Source organism: Scomber scombrus, chromosome 4 (assembly GCF_963691925.1).
Source record: "Scomber scombrus chromosome 4, fScoSco1.1, whole genome shotgun sequence".
Taxonomy (NCBI): domain Eukaryota; kingdom Metazoa; phylum Chordata; class Actinopteri; order Scombriformes; family Scombridae; genus Scomber; species Scomber scombrus.
In genome coordinates, this window is record NC_084973.1 from 20172755 (window position 1) to 20192195 (window position 19441).

At 40.8% G+C, this 19441-nt stretch overlaps 1 protein-coding gene across 3 annotated transcripts; it reads left to right on the top strand.

Moving 5' to 3' along the window:
• Window positions 1–261: 261 nt before the first annotated feature.
• On the top strand, window positions 262–14095 carry ercc6l2 (excision repair cross-complementation group 6-like 2). Of its 3 annotated transcripts, XM_062417792.1 has the most exons (20): window positions 262–539; window positions 629–1077; window positions 1189–1305; window positions 1511–1704; window positions 1855–1948; window positions 2137–2204; window positions 2348–2555; window positions 2692–2832; window positions 4114–4230; window positions 4319–4438; window positions 4522–4593; window positions 5360–5505; window positions 5705–5800; window positions 6003–6102; window positions 6506–6652; window positions 6959–7042; window positions 8647–9670; window positions 9762–9916; window positions 11104–11261; window positions 12632–14095. In XM_062417792.1, the coding sequence occupies exons 1-20, from the start codon at window positions 512–514 to the stop codon at window positions 13875–13877; spliced, it is 4764 nt and encodes a 1587-aa protein (XP_062273776.1). In that variant the 5' UTR covers window positions 262–511; the 3' UTR covers window positions 13878–14095. The 3 variants fall into 3 exon arrangements, with proteins under 3 accessions (XP_062273776.1, XP_062273777.1, XP_062273778.1); XM_062417793.1 differs by lacking the exons at window positions 262–539; window positions 629–1077 and having other exon boundaries at window positions 1213–1346; XM_062417794.1 differs by lacking the exons at window positions 262–539; window positions 629–1077; window positions 1189–1305 and having other exon boundaries at window positions 1696–1704; window positions 1860–1948.
• Window positions 14096–19441: the final 5346 nt, after the last annotated feature.

The window sequence follows — 19441 nt, forward strand, 5'->3', positions numbered from 1 at the left end:
TGAATTTTATATAACTGTATTTTTTTCAACAAAATTAATTTAAATTCCGTGTGGCACTTTCAACACAATCGTCCAACAACGAGAACGGTGTGGAGAAAAATTGATCAAATTATGAAGACATTAATTATTTAAATATATTTATCATCCAGGTTTGTAATTTGTATAGCAGCTTTTTTAAATTTTAACTTATTGTAACTCGTCGAGTTGTGTGGAAAGTGCCGGACCGTTTGCGAAAATAGGTAAACATACAGCAAGCTAACCTCACAGTGGTGCTGCTTTGTGTCTTGTCGGCAGCTAACTCGTCATTAACAGAGGATAACATATGAACGATTTAACAGTATTCAGGACGATTAGTCTTAACGCTACACGAGAGCGGTGTTTTATTTTACTGCTGTTGCACGTACTTTGTTGTATATGTTAGATAAGCTAATCAAGCTAAGTTAGCTAGCAAGCTGCAGTGACTTTTCCTCCACAGGACGAAGATGAGAGGAGATACTTGCAATGTATCCTAATGGCTTCAACTACTGCAGTAGAAAAAGGTTTGTAAGACATCGTTTTACTTACTCCTGCTACATTCCTGTTGGTCACTGAAGTTTACAAAACCATAGGTGTTAACATTATTTTGCAGCAACATGGCATGAGGGTGATAGATGTCTGGCTCCTAACCCTAGAGATGGCACCCTGCGAGAAGCCACCATCCAGAGACTGACCTCCACCTTTCACAGTGATGATACCACCGCGTGGGTGGTGTTCACTGATCGTAGTAAAGATGTAGAGGGGGAAGAAGAAGAAGAAGAAGAAGAAGAGGAGGAAGAAGCTGTGCCTGTTTCAAAACTCATGAGATCAGGCGTAAATCACTTTAACAAGGAGAAACCTGTGTTTGCTAACAGTGTCACACATCCCAGAGTATGTGTCCCCTTAAATCTGGGTGATGCTGGTGGAGACAAAGTCCCCTACACCATCAACAGATACCTGAGGGATTATCAGAGAGAAGGTATCAGATTCATTTACAACAACTACATCCATTCCAGAGGTTGTATCCTGGGGGATGACATGGGCCTGGGAAAGACTGTGCAGGTAAAAAGTATAAACAGCTGTGAAACCATTGTTTTCAGCAACTGGTAAAATGTGTGCAGTTTATTAATTCTTCATTCTGCTGTGTCTTTCTCCCTCTCCTTTTTCTTTAAGGTCATTGGCTTCCTTGCTGCAGTGTTGCACAAAACAGGAACATGGGAGGACATTGAGAACAACAGACCTCAGTTTCTGCAGAGTCAGATTCCCTCCAAGCAGAGTAAACCCAACAAAGTGTGTACTGAAATAACATGCTACCATGAGTCATTCAAAAAGTAATAAAACCCCCTAAAACTCTTGATAGGAGTAATAGATTTAAGATGGTGCAGGTGTGTTCATTGAGACTAACACTGTGTTAAGTGTAACAACAGTGTAAAGCAGCAAGTATTAGTATTAACATGTTGACAATGTGATTTTGGTGTTTTGTGATCCCCTCTAGGTGTTCCTGATTGTAGCCCCGCTGTCAGTCCTTCACAACTGGAAAGATGAACTAGACACATGGGGTCACTTCCAGTGTGTGGTGGTCCACGGGCTGAGGAAAGAGGAGGAGCTGGCTCGCATCAAGAAGGGACGCATTGAGATCGCTCTCACCACCTACGAGACTCTTCGGCTTTGTCTGGATCAGTTTAATAAGTAAGAAGAAACATTCTCAATACATAAAGGCATCACATATCATGAATGATACATTGTCTGTGTACATGCATGTTATTTTGTTTCTGTTACAGTAACAGATTTTTGGTACTTTAGCACTGTGACTAAAAGTTTCCCCTGCCCTCCTCACAGCATAGACTGGTCTGCTGTTTTTGTGGACGAGTCTCACAAGATAAAGAATCCAAATTCCCAGATCACTCAGGCCATGAAGGATCTGAAATGTCAGGTCAGAGAGCTTTTGTTTCTGTTTGTAATGTAGGGGGTCATGATTACTAGTGTGACTAGTAGTGACTAGAGTGTGGGAATCGTCTGGAATGTGCTGAGGATGGAGGATGGAAATCTACAAGATTGGCTGTGATATCTTTCAAGTGGGCTTCCGTTTTGATGGTAGCTTTTTACTTGTATTTCTGTCAGATCAGAGTTGGCCTCACTGGCACCATCTTACAGAACAACCTTGAGGAATTGTGGTGTGTCATGGACTGGTATGTCCAGAGTCTTTTGCTTCACATTTTAAAACATATTTCAAACATGTATTTCCCTGCTATGGGGGTTATGTTCAAATCATTCCTATTAGCTTTTAATATATTTTTCATTTGTTAAGCATTGTTATTGTTATTCTGTGCAGGGCCGTACCTGGTTGTCTTTACAACTTAGGACATTTTAAGAACAAGTTTTCAGATCCCATTGAGCAGGGACAGAGACACAACGCAACAAAACGTGCCCTAGCTACAGGGAGGAAGACTGTCAAAGCCCTGGTGAAGAAGATTTCCCACAGGTTCCTCAGAAGGACTAAATCTCTGATTAAGGAACAACTGCCTAAGAAAGATGACAGGGTAGGATTGGTTGAGTCAAACTCTCTCATTTAAATGTCTTTCAGTTCTCTAGAAACATTCAGCATCTACTTTACAGTATTCCATAATGATAATAATTAGGTGAATGTTTATGTTGCTCTGTTTTGTTTTGTCCTAGGTGGTGTATTGCTCTTTGACTGACTTTCAGCACACGGTATATCAGACAGTGCTGGACACTGAAGATGTGACATTATTACTGAGGTCTACAGAGAAATGTGACTGTCAGAGTGGACGTACCCGGAGAAGCTGCTGCTATAAAGTCAGTCCCCCCCCCCCCCCCCCCTAGAGCTTTTCACTTTTTTCTTTTTAAGGGTCAAATTACCTAATTTAGACAAAACATATAAGTATATTCTATTCTATTCTTCTACTCTACTTCTAATTATTTTTGCTAATATTTTGAGCCAAGTAAATAAGGGGGGAAAACATGTTTTGTGGAATTTATTTTATTAATTCAATATTAAGGATAAACCCCTTGAGGTGTACCATCTCGTTTTTAAGTGGATCCTCAGGCACAAATAATGAAAGTTAACAAAAATGTAAACAAAATAAATGAATACATAATAATGTTAATAGATTAAAAAGACCAAAATGTAATATGTTTACTGTACTAAAATTACCATGGTATGTTATCAGAGATTAAGGAAACATGTTAAGTTGAAATACTGCCTTCTGTGACTACAGCCAGTTTGCTCTCCGTCTGTTTTTGTTTTGGCCTGTGTGAGTCTGCCCACTGCCCATTCAACCAGATTGTGGTGCTGGCACATAATTTTAACACTTTACGTGCCACCACCACATCATGTGGAGTTAAGAGGTCTTGGTCATTTCACATATTTCTGTGAAATCTGGTTGACGCCCATTTTGACACCCCAGGTTGCCAGATATGAAACACTGGCATGCAAACACAGTATGCTGCAGCCATGGAAGCAAGCAAATAAACTGGATCAACTGAGATAGATTCCACCCAACCTAAAACTGTGTGAGCTTTGAGTCTGGGGAGGAGGAGATGGGAGGGGGGGGGGGCAACTCTCCAATATTCTAAATTTGGACAGCAGTACCCATTTTAAACGCTTGCTGTCAACGTAGCATATTTCAAAGTCAAAGTCAATTTTATTATCCTAAAGAGGGAAATTCGGATGGTCAAAGTACAAATACAGACATTAAAAACAAATAAATAGATACACAAATGTCCCTCTTCATTTTTCTCCTGTAAACAATCCAATGACACAAAATAATCAGCATAGTAAAATCAACAAGGACATGGACATAATTTAGATGAAATGAACCTTTAAATATCTATGTTATGTACTTCTCCATTGTACTTTTTGCAGACAATGTACTAGAGTGAAATACAACACAGGAGCCTGCTGCAGTTCTTTATTTAAATGCAGGGAGGAACCCGTCCACTACCACTTTAAATTGATACTAAATTATAAGGTAAAAGAATAAGGTTACCCAAGACCCTCTAGATGATAGGTGGTATTGAAGATGGATGCAGAATAAGGATAAAGGCTTGAAATAATACAGATTTCTTTTATTTCAGACAAACTCAGAAGGTGTAAAAATCATGGATCTGTACTTTAGTTACTTGACCATATTGAGGAAGGTTGCCAACCATGCAGCACTGCTACAGTCCACTGCAGGAACCAGCAAGAAACAGGTATACATGTAATCCTGCAACTTGTTTTTTTTTTAAATATCAGAGCTACAGTATCTTTTTCACTAACATCATCCAATTATTCTTCTAGGAAAAGTATGTAAGTACAATTTGTCAAAAAGTATTCCAGAAGTTTCCGGACTTTGTGCAAAGATGCAAAGACGAAGCATTCGAGGCCCTGTCAGACCCAACGTACAGTGGGAAAATGAAGGTAAGGCACAGGAACAAAGGCTCTGCCACCTGTTCTTTACAGGCTGTTTTAGTGTACGTTAACATGTTTATCTTTCGTTTCAGGTTTTGCAGAAGCTGCTTAAATATTATCTGCAAAAGAGAGATAAAGTGCTTATTTTTTCTCTCTCAACCAAGGTGAGAGCTGTGTCTGGATGTTTTGTGTGTTTTGAAATCTGAATTTCTCGTGTCAATGAGTTTGCGTGTATGATTGCAGAGATATGTTGTGTGAGAGTTGGATGGGCAACAGGGTGAGATGTTTTCCCACAGGAAAATGGTTTGATGCTCACAGTGATGTAATCTAAAAGGGATTTTAGATGGTGTCAGAGTTGGAGTATGCTCGTTGGTCTTAGAGCTTTACGCCCATTCACATCCATTTGGCTTCTCAGCAACAGGCTTGAAGACACGCACTTTATTGCCGCTGCTGTTAGTGCAGATGAATTGTTTACAGAAAAAATAGTAGCAGAGGACTTGGTTTTCTCACGACATGGATTAATAGGTAAGCCTTTGGGCTGAAAGCAATTAGAGTTTTTAAGATAATTATACTTTGTAGTGCAGAATCTAATGGTCACCTGAGACAATATGATAACATTTCAAACTTCTGAGGTCATATTTTCAGGCCTTTGCTTTGCTTTTTCAGGAATCATATAATCCATACAATTTTGATTGCACAAGGTTCAATATTACCCCTGTAGTGTATCTACAAACCAAGAACATTATGTTTCATGTTTTTATTCGACTTGTTTGTCTGGCATCTGTATTTTTATCTTTCATACAAACCCCTCAGCCTTACTGATGACTACACTCACATCATAGATTTACAGAAGACAGACACTGTTTTTACACAGTTAATCTATGTGTTTTGAACCCTTCATAACTGTTTGTTGTGTTTTGAACCTAACAGCTGTTAGATGTGCTGGAGAGCTACTGCATGGCTGAAGGGCTCGATTACAGCAGGTTGGATGGAACCACCAAAGCCAAAGAGAGAGTCCAGATTGTCAAGGAGTTCAACAGCTCCTCTCACATCAACCTCTGCTTGATTTCCACCATGTTAGTCTGAAAACCAGTAATACTTAAAAAAAAGAAAAAAAAGAAAGAGGAATAACCTTTTGTTGTGCTTTAAATGTACCTTACAAACCTTCCTCTGCATTTAAACAGTCTTCTACATTTATTTCTATTTGAGTTATAAGTGCTAATGCTAATTATATTCAAAACAACTGACCAAATGTTAACAACTTTGTTGTGTCAGGGCGGGTGGTCTTGGTCTAAACTTTGTAGGGGCCAATGTGGTAGTACTGTTTGACCCAACGTGGAACCCAGCCAATGATCTCCAGGCTATTGATAGGTAGGTTGTTGGCGATGTCTGAGCTATCAACAGTTTTTGATGTTTTAATGTACTGTAGCTTCCCTCGGCTACTACTCGGCTGCTAGTATTCTCTTTCTATTATTCATGTTCTGTGCCAACTGTCGTCATATGCAGAATCTGATATCAAAATGTCCAGTTATTGTAATATTTATATGTACATTATGTTTGTGTGCCTTTTCAGAGCTTACCGTATTGGCCAGTGCAGGGATGTGACTGTTCTCAGACTGATCTCACTGGGGACTATAGAGGAAGTGATCTACCTCAGACAAGTTTACAAACAGGTACCTGAAAATAATGACAGTTACAATTATGGAGGCAGTTGTTATTTACCTGCAGTGAGGTCTATTGGCATGTTCACAAATTACATTTCAACAGAAATATGTGCCAAAGTATCACAAAAGCCACATTTAATATGAAAGCATTTTTGTTAAGTCTTTTTTTTTGCCAAATTCAAACCAGTCAATTACTCTACAGTAAACAAATTAGTCTGTTTTTTTGTTTTTCTATAACAACTACATCGGCAAATGTAGACTCTGCATGCATTTAACTGGCACCTTGAATTGATTCCAAATGCTAGCATGTGAATGGTGTATGACACAAGATCACTTTATTTTTGGTGAAGCTTAATAATGTGTATTCAGTGCTCAGTAATCTTTATAACATCTTTTCTATGTTTTCCTTCAGCAATTGCAGTGCTCAGTTTTGGGCAAAGAGAGTGCACGGCGGTACTTTGAGGCAGTGCATGGTGTCCATAAGGGGGAGCTGTTTGGGATCAAAAACCTCTTCAGGCTGCAGACCCAAGGGACATGCCTAACTCGAAAGATTTTAGAGGTTAGATTGCCTGCGGGCTTTTTACTACTGCAGGTTTAGGATTGATGATGTGTTCTACTGAAGTGTACTGCTTCAACTCACAATATAGTGACTCAGAAAACAGTATATATATATATTAAAAAGCATATTGCTCTTACTTGTTTTCTGATACAGTACTTCAGATAAATGTCTGAAATGCCAAAAAATATAATGCACTCCTTGGAAAAATAAGAACTGAAAGATAAAGTCTGTTGTTGGTGATTCTGACATAATTAGATTGATGTTGTACAATTAAATGTTAATGTTCACTTTGATTCTTCCTGTTAGCGAGAAGGACAAGTGGAGGCTGGTGTAATGACAACCAGCACACACACAGGCGAAGAGAAGGAGGAGGAGACAAAGAGAGTTAGCGTGAGTAACTTTGTTGTTCTCAGAGACCCAGAACATGGGGCACTCATCTTTCCCATCCCTCACTCCGTCTTCCTCCCCAGGCGGCCCACTCATCCTCCCATTCCCATGTGAAAGAGGGGATACCTCATACAGGGGCCTTCCTTTCTGTCAGTCACCCAACCCACACAATCTCATTTAACTTAGTCTGCCTTGGCTCTGCATTTTCTGACTGTTACATTCCTCCATTATTCTTGATCCTACAATCCTTCTTCTCTCTTAAATTACATTTCAAAATGGATATGCCCCATTTATGAGAAAAAACAGCTCCTATTCTCAAAAATATTGTAAAAATGGGGTAAATTATGTTACTTTGAACGAAAGAATAATTAGAATCTATCTTGTCAATAGCAAATATCACTGTAGGCTTTAAAGGTGGCTATAAAGATTTTAGTTTCATCAGCAGCTGTGGTTAGCTTGAGTTCAGTCAGTCACAATAAATTAATATAGCGAACAAAAAGACCCACAGAAACCTTTTAAACCACTGCTCATTATTTTTCTGCAGTGAAACTAGAAGTGGTGTATTTACTTGAACTATGAGTGTTTGCAGCGTGCTGAGCATATGGATGGACGGCGGGTTGTTTTCAAAAGTTTCAGTGGACGTTATATTTATTTTCTTTCTGCCATGATAACTTGACATCATTGGAATCTATTGCAGCTGACTGACCGCAGCTCCTGTTCTCTATCAGTGAGATTTATAACCACCTTCCAAGCTGACAGCAGATGGGTATTTAATACTCTCAAAATAAAAGAGTATCACTTAAAGGCCTTGGCTTACAAATAACATTTTTACACTAAACTTTCTGTATTTTTGCAAAACTGAAGGAAGAGGTTCTCTTTGTCTGCCTCTCTTTTTCTCTCTTATGCTGTGTAAAACAGCTGGATATAATTACCTAGTGTCCTAATGGACGGAGCAGACCACACTGAAGTCTACTGCTTTTCAGTTATTTATTTACACAGCGATACCCCTTATCATCCCGTTCCCAGCCAGGGCTGTGCTGTGATGCACACTGTCCTTTTTCACAGGACTGCTGCTCCGTTGAGTCTATTTAGTAGTTTTAAAAACATACAGAATACACTGGGGTGTCTTATCACGCACAGAAAGAGGCTTGAGGCGTGTAAGCACCCGCTCGCACACAACGTCTGCAGAAACGGATCAGAGTCGTGTAGTTTGCAATTTTTGTAAAATTAGGATCACTGGTGGTGGTCGCTCCAATAAAGGCTCATTCATATAACTCCAGGAAATGTTATGACCCATTTGTCTTCTTCATATTACATCATAATGGAGGGCATGTGTCACATTGATGTTTATTATGATTTATTGTTGCAAACATCTGTTTTCTATTACACAATGAATTCTCTCATAGGTTGGTCAATTGAGAGATGGCACGAACAAAGGAGCTGCATAATTAGCTGCCTTTTGTGGAAATTTCATAGCTAAATGTGTTTTAAAAATTAGCATTTTTCATTGTAATTTCTTGTCCTTGTAATACTTACCTTGTACCAATTTCAATGCCAGTCTGTTTCTAATTTTCTTTATCTGTTTGTTTTATGCCATCTTATTAAAGGACCCAGGAGATTCTTCAACTACAAATGCCATTACACTGAGTGATCAACCAGCCAAGGAGAACAGAGATGCATCAAAGTTCCCCAGAGGGGTGCTTGACTTCAGCAGTGGGAGCGAAGAGGATGAGGAGGAGCAGGGGGTTAAGAGGAAGGCCTCAGACAGTGCAGTGGATGGCACAAGCGGTGGGAATGCTGTCACTGGTCCTGGTCGAATGACTCTCCTCCAGCATGGTTTCTCCAGACTGCTCCAGGCGGTCAAAGAAAAAGCAGAGTCAGGAGAAGGGGACAGTAGCCCAAATGTTGAAGAAATCACCTCTGAGGAAGACACTAAAGATCAAGGGAACTCAGGAAAGAAGGATAGTACCTCCTCTGGCACCAATAAGTGCTTCAATACAGCGATTGGTGCAGTTAGTCTGCCTAAATTGGGAACAAGCGTGGGAGAGAATAGAGATGGTGGGAGACAAGAGAGAATTTCTCTGTTGAAACAGACTGATGATGCTGTTAGAAAAGGACTGGTCCAGAAGGGTTGGGCACATAAGACAATTATAGTGGACAAAGAGAGTGATGAAAACTCCTCACCAGACAGAAAGACATGTAACAAGCTCAAAACCATTGTTCCCAAAGTGCACCAATTCAAGGGTTACTCAGATGAATCTGAGGATTTAGACATAGATGAAATGACATGCCCTAAGAAGGATGCTTTAAGTTCACACAGTAGAGGAGGAAGAGTAGGTTACAACAGAAAGAGGCTAACTTTTGGTGTAAGGGACAAGGCCAGATCCACACATACAGAGGACTTGGAGACTTTCACATCTTCAGAGGATGAGTACACTCCTCTTAAGAAAGGGAGATCTAAAGGGTGTCACTTTACAACTCCGAAGACAGATAGACCCAGAGCAGCAGAAACAGACAGGACAGACATAGAGAAACAAACAGGAGCATCCAAAGCTGTTTCATTTACATATCTGAAAAGTCAGAGGTCCCCAGCATCCAAAGGAGATGGTAGAACCATCGACAGTGTGTTAGGTCAAATTCAGTGCTTATTTTTCACTCATATATGCCAAAACATTTTAATGAATCCTTTTCAACATTAATTTGATATATTTTGGTTTTAAAGGGGGTGTACAGGAGGTTGTGTATACCCACTCTAACCAACGCGTTGTGGGCGGGAGCAGAGCAGAGGAGCGGATCAGTAGAGCTGCTGTGCGAGATGTGTTTGAACGAAAGATGTATTCTCAACTCCCAGCTAATCACCTTCTCAGTACCCAGGAGGTACAGTCCACTGCTTCTCCAAACATATGATATTGGGGTTATATCTGTCATCTGTCAGTATTACAATGACTCATAGATCTCACTGTAAACAGTGTCATTTAGAGCTATTTTCTACCTAAGTATGCCTGGAAACTGTATACGACCAATCAGAATCAGCTTGCAGTTGTGTAGGTTACCTAATTTAGAATCGCAAGCCTGCACCAAATACAACATAACAAAAGTACAACATAACAAAAGGTTCATAGTGAGGTCTGTGGATTACTAAGAATAACTTTGTTAGATTCCTGGTTTAGAAATGTTTGAAGAAAACATTTAAATGTAAATATTATTGAGTGTGGTACAAATCAAATTTCACTCCACTCGGCTTTAAAAGATTTTTGGATGATATGGGTGAACAGACCCCTTATGTAATTATGTTTAATCTGTTTTGCCACTTCTGCTGTAGGCTCATCAACATTAGCTGCATGTAAAACAAATTGATTTAGATATTTGATTTTCATAAAGTGGCTATAGTTTCTTTTTCAAATATATATTTTTAAAATAACAATTTATCATACCTACAGAGAATTATTACCTGACTCTGCAACTCCCCTTTGCTCCTGGGTTTCATAGTGAGTTGTTCATCATTTAGTTGTCCGGCCTGCAACATTACTGTTTTGGGTCACTCTCCCCGCTCTCCTTGCATCATTTTCGGCTGCAGCGGGCAGCTGTTTTCATAGAAAAAGCTCTGAAACTAACTGACTGTACTCTAACAGTTCAGCCACAAATGGTAACTAAACACAGTTACTATCAGGTGAAGTTCAGTGGGGTATCTAGCTTCTAAAGAGCCAGAAACTGAGCCGAAAGAGTGAATATTTGACGTACATATGCCAAACCCAAAATGAATGATAATTTACTGCTGGATATATAAATAAGCGACTGTTTGATTAAAGTTCGCAACTTCGAAGGTGATGATATATCAGCGTTGTTTTTCTCAAATTATTTCTACTGGTATGTCCCATATGTGTCTCATATGAAGTTTCTGGGGAATTAAAGAAAGAATGCATGGCAAGTAAATATATAATTGTAGTTTCTCCTTGATAAGCTAAGAGGTGGTGTATTGTTTAGAGGCAGAAACAACTCAAACTCACCCTCACTTTTTCTTTTTTTTCTCTTTTTTTTTTACAAAACTTGTTTGATTGTGCCAGAGCTTGTCATCAAGCCCACCAGACAGTCCTCCCCGCCCTGCTACTGTCAGACCCGAGAAACCAAGTGTGGACCATCCAGTCACCTTCACCAACAAGAGTGTACACCACACCAGACAAACCACATTCATCATTGGAGAGACTCCCCAGGCCATATGCAGGTACTGTAAGAGTGTCAGAGAACATGAGGTTAAGAGACAGGAACGGAACAGAACAGAGGAGCTAACAGCAGTTAAGATAACACTAATAAGCAGAGAGAAAGGCAGAAGGAAAAAGAATGTGGTAGTTAAAGACGAAATATGGAGATCCAATGAGAGGATAAAGCAAGAGGGTTGGATGGAAAATAATTAAGTGATATGTAGAATTGGAGAAGTAAATGGACCATAGATAAAGGAGTGTTCAACAAAAGATGAAAGAAGAAAAAGTTTGGATTGAAATAAAGTAGGCAAGTGGATGAAAAGAGGAGAAGGTGGTGTAATGAGTGGAGTTGTGGGGAGGGAAGGAGAGAAGAGAGGAATTCCTGGCAGTGTAGGGAAGTAGGCCAAACTCACCACAGATTTGATGTTGAGCGCCCCCGCCTGGGCATCGGGATTTCTGTGTATTTGTGCGTGTGTGTTTTGGGTTTAGAGAGAGAGAGAGAAAGAGAGAGACCACCTCTGAGCTCTCCCTTCCACCTATTTCCCAGCATCATTGCAAAGATTACCCAGTTGTGTTCAGGCTCAACAGTGCAGCAGTTTTCCCCTCCACAACCACAGCCCTCCTGAGACGAACCAAAAATGATTGCCCGAGGACTTCCAAACCCACACTGATACACACACACACACGTCCTAACAAGCATTTACACACACATACGGACACACCGTACTAAAATATACAACTCTGTTGTGCTGCATCACCTCCGCCCCCTACCTCTCAAAATGCACTCATAAACTGACACCTTTGTGGCTCCAATCTCACTCCCCAAGGGGAAGACTGTATCTCTGCCCAGAGGCTCACAGGGGAATGAAAATACGCACTAGTTATATTGATATCCCCTCAGTTAACCTTGCTGTTTTAATGATTTAAATCCACATGCACGTCGGGCTTTACTGCCCTAACTTTTATTTATTGTTTTTCCAGTGAAAGGCACAAATGGTAATAACACCACCATAATGCTGCTGCACCACCAGTGACTTTGAAGTATTTCTGTCCCTGAGTCTGGTTAGACCAAAGTTTTAATGACTGCCTAGGAGCTCAGGAAAAACACCTCATACTGCATGGCTGTCTGGATATGAGCCTGAATATTTGGAGAACTATTCATCTTAGGCTAAGCCTGACAGACCCACAGAATATCTGATTAATAGTATAGGCCTTGTGGCTTTTAAAGATGGTGTAAGTAGCTTACAGTGTGCTTACATGTGCCAAATTCTAGCCTCAGACTAACTGAACGTCTTCAATAGTTAACAGGTGATTTTAGTTACTAAACATCCTATCTTCATTATTTGAGAGTTTTTCACAACCCTTTATGTGTCCTTTGTGTGTTTGTGTGTAGGCAGCAGCTGGAGGAGATGGCAACAAAATTTAAATTTGCCTCAGTCCATCAATTTGCAGAGAAGGTTCTAAGAAGCAGCTCAACCCAGAGACTGGCCTGGCTACGTCTGTATTATACCTCACTGAACCATCCTGAGCTGGCCAACACAGTCACAAACAACTTCCCACAACTTGATTCCGCACTGACATCCTCTTCTTCAAATGCTACATCCAGAACCTTACAAAAGGATGCCAAGCGGAGGTCTAAATACTCTCAGAAGTATCTGGAACCCCAGATCGAGCCTGGAACCCGAGAAAACGATGTGCCTTTGCCTCAAAAAAAGCCAAAAATCCCACAAAATTATGTTCCAGAACTGAAGATAGAGCCTAAAAAAGATGTTTCAGAACCCCAGAAAAAGCAAACGAACCCACGAAAGAATGTTCTACAAGCTGTAAGTGATGTTCCAAGTCCTGAGTCAGAGGAGCAAGAGGAGACGGTCTGCAGTGCCAGAGGACACAAGAGGACAAAGAGGGGTAGTGTTTCTAGTCCTGGAGCCTCCAGAGCTGGTGGTAGTCTTGGCGTGGATCGGGCCGGCAGCAGTGGTCTGGGGCCCGGTGAGGCTGCTGCTTTCCTGATCCACAGAGACAGAGATACCCCCTCTTCTCTGGATCTCAGCCATGGTTGGTCCACCACATTGTCTAAACCCACAGCACAGGGAATGGAGCGAGAGCAAAAATCGTCTTCCATGACTAGCGAAATTTTGAAAGGGAAGAAAGAAAATGCTCAGGCCCTTTCTTCTCCAGAACAGGCCCCATCCACCTCCAGTCACAGATCCCTCCTCACAGATCTGTTAGGAGACACCTCAATCCTCAATGACTTGTTAAAGCCCAAGCTCAGGGGTGCACAGCAGAGCAACTCCCCGAAAACATCATCTACATCCTCCTCAGTGTCAGCAAGTACATGTCTTCCCACAACTTCTGCATCCAGAATTACAATTAATACTGATCCTGGTGTAAAAGACTCTCTGTCCTCTTCAAGTTCACACACACCATCACAACCTACACCCCAGGCGGCATCAAAGGGCAGCCGGAAAGACTTCTGGGACATCCTGAATGAAGGTAATGAAGAGAGTATCAACCGGTTGACAGATCTGGCAGAAGTGCAGAGGGTTTGCATCAACACAAATTTTGCAGCTAGAACTCAGTCTGTAGAGGACGAAAGCAAAAGTCTGTGGAAGACTAACGAGAAGTTCCTATGGAAGAAATAATACAGGAGATACATTTTAGATTGTGTTAAATTTGTTCTTAGTTATCTTTTAGAACATTTTAGAAAAGCAAAATAATATTCATAACAGGCCTTCTTGATTCAGATTTTCTTATTTTTTAATTGTCATCATTTGTAACTTGACTTACCTGTCCTTTTTTATTTCTATCACTGCATTGAAAATGTTCTAAGTGAGTTACTGGCATGAGTGTTACTTGAATAAACAAGGTGTTCATCACTCATGGAATGTAAACCTGTGTAGATTGTATTATTACTACACACACCACTGGTGAAGGACTGTAATTTCTCATCACAGAGGCATTTATACATATAAAAATGAGTGTTAACAAGCCAGATGAATCACAGTAGTAAATTCTTAATAGGTAACAAGAGTGCAAAAAATAATTTATATAAATGTGTTTATACCTCTTGTGCACATATGTAGTGAATGGTCAGTGTCTCTGTTTAAACTTCTGCCTCTGATATGATGTTAAGTGGATGTTTTGACAGAGAAAACCCAACCCGCTGTGGGCATTAGCCATTACTGTTATCCGATAACATGAGTGCCACCCCGGGACTGTTGGTGGCCTTGCACAGATATCACTTAAAACTTCTTAATGGCTATTACGTCTCTGTCACTCTTAACCCCTCGCTACCTCCCTCTCCCCTTAATAGTGTGGATAGATATTGTGTAGATGAACTACACAGTTCTCTGTGCAGTAATCTGATAGTCTGGTGCAGCTCAGTTGTACCTCAAACGCCCCTCAGAGTGAAAGCTGCTGTGCTATTAGTAAAATAAAAATAAGCTTGGTGAGGAGGGAGTAGAATTCACACCCACATATCCATCCATTCACTGTCTCAAACTCTGTTATGGTGACAGAATTATTTGCACAACCTCAAAAAAGCAACAAAAAAAAAAAAGGGAATTAAAGTATAAAATAAAACTATAATAGCTTTGCTCTAATGTGAAAACAAAGTAAGCCCTTACTGTGTGTGTGTGTGTGTGCAGGAGTGCATGAGTGCGCATGTGTGCTGAACCCCACAGCTGTGTTTGACCTCTTTCAGCTGTTGCACTAAAGTAAGCAGAACCCCAAAGAGAACAGCTCTGTGAAAGTGTTGTTTTGTTTAGCAGAAATGAGAAAGTGCTGATAGCTATCAAAAAACAAGTGAAATGTGCCTCAACAGGACATGCATCTTGGCAAAACTGTGTGTGTGTGGGGGGGTGGGGGGCATGTATTCCTTCTGGGTGGTAGGTCATGACTATCTTTACACACACACACACACACACACACACACACACACACACACACACACACGCACACATACATTCAGGCCACACATCCGTCACACCTGTTCAAATCGCAGAAGAGAATAAAAAGGCCTTTCTCTCTTCCCAAACCCAAACCCTTCCCTTCACCCGCAACTGAGATTTGCAGATCCCTATCAGTCTTTTTGTAGTCATAGTCTGGTTCAAGTGAGATAGCAGAGAGGCTTAGGGTTTGACTGACAATAGAAAAGCTCACGAACTGACTGACGGTGGCTGGAGGCTAATGGAGGCCAGCTAACATGGCTCAGTGGCAAACAAAGCTCTCTTATCCTTACCTCTAACTGCAGCATTCTGCTAAGGATCTGGAATGAGACGTACAACCACCATGAGCAATCTCTGTGACAACGTCTCAAGTCAGTCTGATAATTGCATTTTATTTCATTACGTGCCGTGCAGTGCAGTTTCCCCACACCTAGAAGAGGTCATGTGTAATACCATCAAAGAGATGTGTGTGTTTTTCCAGTTCTCCCATTAGCGTCTTGTCTCTTTTATTCAAGACCAGAGTGAGAAGTCTGTTTACATTTGCTGCCACAATAAGCTGGGTGCCTGGGAGTCTGTTATAAACTAGATGGTCAGAAGGAGCGGCAGAGAGACGGCCCTGGCCTTGTGGGTTTATTTGCAGAAGTTAGACTGTGACACCTAGCTTGATTTGATTAGTAAAAAGCTGTGAATGAGTGCCGACCCGTGCTGACCTGAAGGCTGTATGGGCCTCCAATCGCCTCTAGCTCAGGTTTCCATACATTGACTCTGCAACCTATTAAGAAAATCTGCAAACTGTCACTGGTGAAGAACTCAACTTTTGTGCAAAAGCATACATAACAACTCAGGAAACATGTACCATTAGTGTGTAATGATCTCAGGTCATTAAAAACTAGTATGTAACTCAGCATCATAGGTGTTTATGAGGGAACAGAATAAATAGTTTGTATATGTGAGGCCTGAGAAAAAAAACTTTTAGGTGACTCAGCAAGCAAACAATCACAATTGGGGGGGTTCAGAGTCCTCCTGTTGTTACGGTAACAGGCTAAGGAGGTCTCTAAATGTGAAAAAGAAGAACCCCCCCTCCTTCATTAGGAAATTACACACCATTTGCCCCTCATTCCTATCCAGTTACCCAGGCAACTGTTAGCTGTAATTTGGGTTAATTCACTGGCTCCTGGGCCCTTCCGTTCCCCATTGTGACCCATCATAAAAGAGATATAACACAGATGCACACCCACACACACAAACTAAGTTTCTAATGCACAAACGCACACAGTATGAGAGACTAATCCTCATTTTGTTTCCTTCACCACACGGCTGGAAATAGACTGTGCGTGTGAATTTCAATGAATTGCTTTGAAGGAGAGGCTGTGCAAAACTCACTGCTGAAATCTATTCATTCCTAACACCTGTACTGAGCTGTATGAAGGAGTAAGTGATCAAATTCTACCCAGAGTAGTTGAAAATCAGAGTCACATTTCCAAATTTTGCTCAAAAAGACACTTGTCCTCCCTGACCCTCTCCTGTCTTGAAGGTGGGAGAGAGGGATAGAGGGAGGTCCACTCTTTGCTCCTTTCAGAACAAAAGGAATGGAAAATTGTGTGTTTTCCCATGGGGTAAATATTGAGAGAGCAGAGATAAACGTACGGAAGAAAGGCTTTTCTGAGCCGCCTGGGTCTCTGTTGCACTGCCAAAGGCCCGTGCGTCACTTGATCCATTGTTTAGTGTAGAGAGATCTCGGTAAGCAAGCGGCTGCCTCCCTGCTACAGCTGCAGCCTCTCTACTGTTTATGTTTGCAGGGCCCTTCGCCTTGAAGTGAGGCTATACAAGCAAAGCCTAGCCATATGTGAGCACTGGGCTGTCAGAGAAGTCACTGGCCTTTTCTTTCCCCCTTTTTGACCCATCTCGCTCCCTGAACCTCTTCTTCTCTTACATCCTTCTCTTCCCTACCTTCAATTCTCCATTCACCTCTTTGCCTCTTCTTCTGTCTTGTTTGCTTTCCCTTGCTGACAGTGCAACCCATCCCTGACAGCTAGCTCTTTTGGAGAAGATGAAGGGTTGGAATTATCTTCTTGAGTTTCAAAGATTCCCGTCCTGGATAGAAGAGTGGTGGGTATTATTACTCCTCTGAGAAATAATTACTACTAAAACTCCTCTGTCACAATGAAACTCCATGTGTTGAGAAACAAAGTTTGAGAGACAAGGTGGCAATTATTATTATTACATTGAAGTATTTATATATGAGTATGTCATATGGACAAGCACAGCACATTCATGAGATGGAAAATGTTCATAAAAAAATTCACGGAAGGGAATATGGGGTCAAAAACACAACCTATATGTAATTGGCAATTGGGGATTTATACCTTTCAGATAATTAACTCAAATATTTTTATTGGGAGTTCAGCCTTATCCAGTGATGTGGGAAAATCATTATCTTGATTTATCATGTTTGATTAGACTTTTTTAAGCACTAAGGTGAATAAGTTCCAGTATTAAATTTCAACTCCTGGGTCAACCTGGAAAATTATTTTGCAGGATGGGTTCAGTGAACTAGAGTGTGTATGTGTCTGAAGGTTAGTGGTCCTGACCTTGGCTCCTGGGTGGGCTGCGGTGGCTGTGTGCTTGTCTTGGATCATCTCTGGACCCTTCTGTTTACTGAAACAACAAGCAAGCAGTGTCCAGGGAAGAGAGAGGGGTCACACAGGGAGCATCCTCAAAGGCAGCACCTCTCTCCTTTTCTTTCCCCTACTCAAACACACACGCAATCTGCATATGGAGACTGTCCTTGGAGCTCTGACCACCCACATGAGCCATGGTCATCGAGTGAAATGAAAACGATGACTTTCCATTGACCCTTTCTTTAATGAATCTCTCATCTGCTAGAGGCGTTAGACATGTTGAAGCCACTTAGCTGAATATTTGTGCTAAAATATGATCCCATTGATGGTAAAAAACATTATTCTGTGAATGTAGAAAATAAGCTCTCCCACATTGATGCTCTCTAAGAGAGGAAACCTATTTTGGCTATATAACCTGCTATTATGAAAGAAGTAATATTAACTTACCAACTCTGAGAACCTCATTTGATGTCAGGGAGGCTTTGAACATAGTAAATTAAAAGGTGTCATAATGTGTTTGTACCACTAAATTGCAGAGCACCCCAGGTGAGGAAAGTCCCAGCTCTTGTGCAACCGGGGTAAAAACTTTTAATTTCAGCTGCACACAAACACACACACACACACAGAGAGAGAGAGAGAGAGAGAGAGAGAGAGAGAGAGAGAGAGAGAGAGAGAGAGAGAGAGAGAGAGAGAGAGAGAGAGAGAGAGAGAGAGAGAGAGAGAGAGAGAGAGAGAGAGAGAGAGAGAGAGAGAGAGAGAGGATGTGCAGCTATATGAACATTACAGATAACACACCTGGAAATTCCCAGTGGTGGAGAGTGGTGTCATGATAGTTAATTAAACTGGTATTTTAAACACATTTCTCCTTTGTTCAGTGTGATGTAAATGATAACACCAGATATCCCATCTGCTCTACAGGAATAAATTCAATGCTTGGTCATTTAGTCTCTTCACTTACCAAATTACAGGGACAGTTTTTGATAGGCTACAGACTTACATCGTAAAATGGAAGTTGGTGTGTGTGCGTGTGTGTGTGCGCGCGTGTGCATGTTCTGCTGCAGATCCAATCCCCTATCACAAAGAACTACAGTATGAAACCTTAGCATTTTGTGCCCTCTAGTGGTCATATCAAATGTTACAATGCTCAGCGGAGTTTAAGAAACCACAGTGAACATGTACATTTACATGTATGAATATATTTTACAATGTCACTATAAACATTGTTTTTAGATTATGTTATACACATTGTATGGACAATTTAAACCCACCTGGATCTAATTCTGATTCACATATGCAATGGATGTACTTAGATTTCAGATAACAATTCCAAAGTCCAGTCTATCAGTTTCAGCAGTTTAATGGACCCATATGTATATATATCATATATATGAAAAAGACAATAAAACCATTTAGTTTAACCTTTTGCTGGAACCACATTGGTGCTGATACAGGTATGTTAGAGGGACATCAGACAAATAGTAGCTGCTCATGTCAACATCCCAAGTAGAACAGAAGGTAAGCTCACAATCTGCCTCATGAAATGTTCAAATACTGACGTTTCCCTAACATATTTGTGTTACAGGTGTCAGGATTACAGCTACATCAAACATTAAAAAACTTACAGATAAACAATCACTA

What these genes read in the sequence shown, in the direction of transcription:
- ercc6l2 (XM_062417792.1), top strand. Translation starts at nt 512, where the DNA reads ATGGCTTCAACTACTGCAGTAGAAAAAG. An exon ending in TGTCTGGATCAGTTTAATAA is followed by an intron (nt 1,705 to 1,854) that starts GTAAGAAGAAAC and finishes CCCTCCTCACAG; the next exon opens with CATAGACTGGTCTGCTGTTT. An exon ending in GATCTCCAGGCTATTGATAG is followed by an intron (nt 5,801 to 6,002) that starts GTAGGTTGTTGG and finishes GTGCCTTTTCAG; the next exon opens with AGCTTACCGTATTGGCCAGT.